This window comes from Chiloscyllium plagiosum, unplaced genomic scaffold (assembly GCF_004010195.1).
Source record: "Chiloscyllium plagiosum isolate BGI_BamShark_2017 unplaced genomic scaffold, ASM401019v2 scaf_48288, whole genome shotgun sequence".
Lineage (NCBI taxonomy): Eukaryota > Metazoa > Chordata > Chondrichthyes > Orectolobiformes > Hemiscylliidae > Chiloscyllium > Chiloscyllium plagiosum.
Window position 1 is genome coordinate 1 of NW_025182414.1, and position 2,561 is coordinate 2,561.

General features: G+C 38.1%; 1 protein-coding gene across 1 annotated transcript; it reads right to left on the reverse strand.

Moving 5' to 3' along the window:
- Positions 1–60: 60 nt before the first annotated feature.
- LOC122545465 (cell wall protein DAN4-like) lies at positions 61–2,423 on the reverse strand (the record flags this gene model as incomplete). Its single annotated transcript, XM_043684481.1, has 3 exons — positions 61–210; positions 904–1,023; positions 2,274–2,423. Coding segments are annotated over 3 exons (420 nt in total), but the record flags the coding sequence as incomplete, so codon positions are not given.
- Between the last annotated feature and the right edge of the window lie 138 nt (positions 2,424–2,561).

A 2,561-nucleotide genomic window follows, 5' to 3' on the forward strand; every position in this document is an offset into this window, starting at 1 on the left:
GCTGATTAGCTCCTGGTGCTACCGAACTGAAACTAGTTGTTCATTGTGGCGTGGACTCACCTGTTATTGCTGGAGTGGAGGTCTGCGTACTTGTTGGTTCTGATGTACCTGCTGGTGGAGTCGCGGATGTGGGGGTTGGTATTGTAGTTGTTGATGGTACAGAAGTTGAAGATGATTCAGTAGGAGCAGTTGTTGAAACACTTGATGTATCTGTGCAATATAAACACAATTGAGCTTTTAATTACAGCATTGATTGTACCATAACTGTCCCATGCAAGGTGAACATGTTTCATTTTCAGCACAACATGCTATGTATGTCAGCCAGTCCGTGAAAAGTGAAGTTCATTTGTAGCTGGTGCACTTGGAGAGTTCATACGTAAGATTTTAACTAAAAAACAAATGATTGTGTCCATCCAGCAGGTTAGTTTTGTCAGTTCCTGTGATGTACTAACAAATCTTGTGTTTCTCTTTGAGTTTATAACACATTTCTCCATGTGTAGAATTACTATGCCCCCTATTAACACTTCAATTTAGCCCAGCAATGATTATCATGCATTTGAGATAAATGCATCATTATATCATGTTGCTGTTCTCTTTATTGAGACTGCAGTTAACATTGGCCAAAAATGTTCCATGACCATCATTCTCTACTTGGAATCACTAATTTAGGAAACCAACTTAGCCAGAACACGGACTAATGTCATTGAATCTATTCAAGTCATTACAGATGGGACCAGTTGTTGTGACAATACGGTTAGTGCACTGACTCAGATCAAGGTTTTGAGATGCATTTCAAAATACATCATGATTTATAATAAAATCTCTTTTTAAAATGATGGACGTAACCATTGGGTTCAGCTGTGACTCTGAGCCAACAAATCGTATTACCGTAAGTCTGCATACCGGTTTGTTCTGATGTACTTGTTGGTGGATTTGTGGATGTGGAGGTTGGTATTGTAGTTGTTGATTGTACAGATACTGAAGATGATTCAGTAGGAGTCGATGTAGAAACACTTGAGGTGCCTGTGCAATAAAAATCAAAATGTAGTCTTGATTCCCAACATAAACTGATTCTGAATTATGCCATGTAGTATCGACAAATTAAATTCTGAGCCAAGTTTATTATGCCTGACAGCCTCTCTGTGAAAGAGTTAGTGCATTCATTTCTGGCACATTCAGACAGTTTCAATGTTAATGCTTGAATGGTTTGAAATATTTTTGACTTTTCAGAATACAGTTGCTCCTACAGACCAAAGTCTCATGTTTATTAGTTCTTGTTGTTGTCAACATGGAAAGTGTGGTTCAGTTTGGGGCGGACTCACTTTTTATTGGTTGACTGGATGTCTGCATTTCTGTTGGTTCTGATGTACTTGTTTGAGGATTTGTAAATGTGGAGGTTGGTATTGTAGTTGTTGATTGCACAGGTACTGAAGATGATTCAGTAGGAATAGAGGTAGAAACACTTGATATACTGTGCAGTAAAAATCAAATTTAGATTTTATTTCCAACATAACCTGACACTTAACTGAGTGATGCAATGTCAGCAAGTGAATTTCTGAACCAAATTTGCAACCTCAGACAGCCATCTGTGAGGGAATTAGTGCGTTTGTTGCCAGTACATTCGGACAGTTGTGACATTAAGTCTTGCAATAAAATAAAATATTCTGTCCATCTGGCAGATTAGATTCTTCTGTTCCCAGGACGGTTAAAACAATCTTTCAGTTCTCTCTCAGCATTTTCCAGCTTGCTTCATGTACACAGTTAATGTGCACTAACTCTTGAACTTAGCCCACATTTACATCGATGACTATAGTGCATTTGATATAAAATGCATCTATACGTTTATACTCTATTCTGTTTATTGGGGCTGAGACTAACTAATGCTAAACATGTTACTTGGCCATCTTTCTCCACTTTTAATCATGAATTTACAAAACCAACTGAACCAGAACATGGGTTGATGGTTTTGAATCTATTCAATTCATTAAAGATGGAATGCAATTGAAGTGACTGCACAATTTTGCCTACTGACATATGTATTTCATGACATTCAGCCAAATCTCTTTTCAGAAATGTGGATAGTCACTGTTCCTTTTCCAGCTGTGATTATGCCCAAAATGTCCTGTGACCCTTACTATTAATGATAATATTTGAAGGAGTTCACATGTTTCCCAAACCATCAATATATAAACCTGTAATAGAGACATGTCTGATGCTGATTAGTTCCTACTGCGACTGAACTGAAACCAGTTGTTCAGTGTGGCGTGACTCACCTGTTATTGGCAAAGTGGAGGTCTGTGTACTTGTTGGTTCTGATGTATCTGCTGGTGGAGTGGTGGACGTGGAGGTTGTTATTGTAGTTGTTGATGGGACAGATGTTGAAGATGATTCAGTCGGAGCAGTTGTTGAAACACTTGATGTTCCTGTGCAATACAAAGTTGAGCTTTTTAGAGCAACATTGACTGAATCATAACTGCCCCATGCAATATGATCATGCTACTTTTGCTGTGGAATTTGTTATGTATGATATTCAGTCCATGAAAAGTGAAGTTTATTTGTAG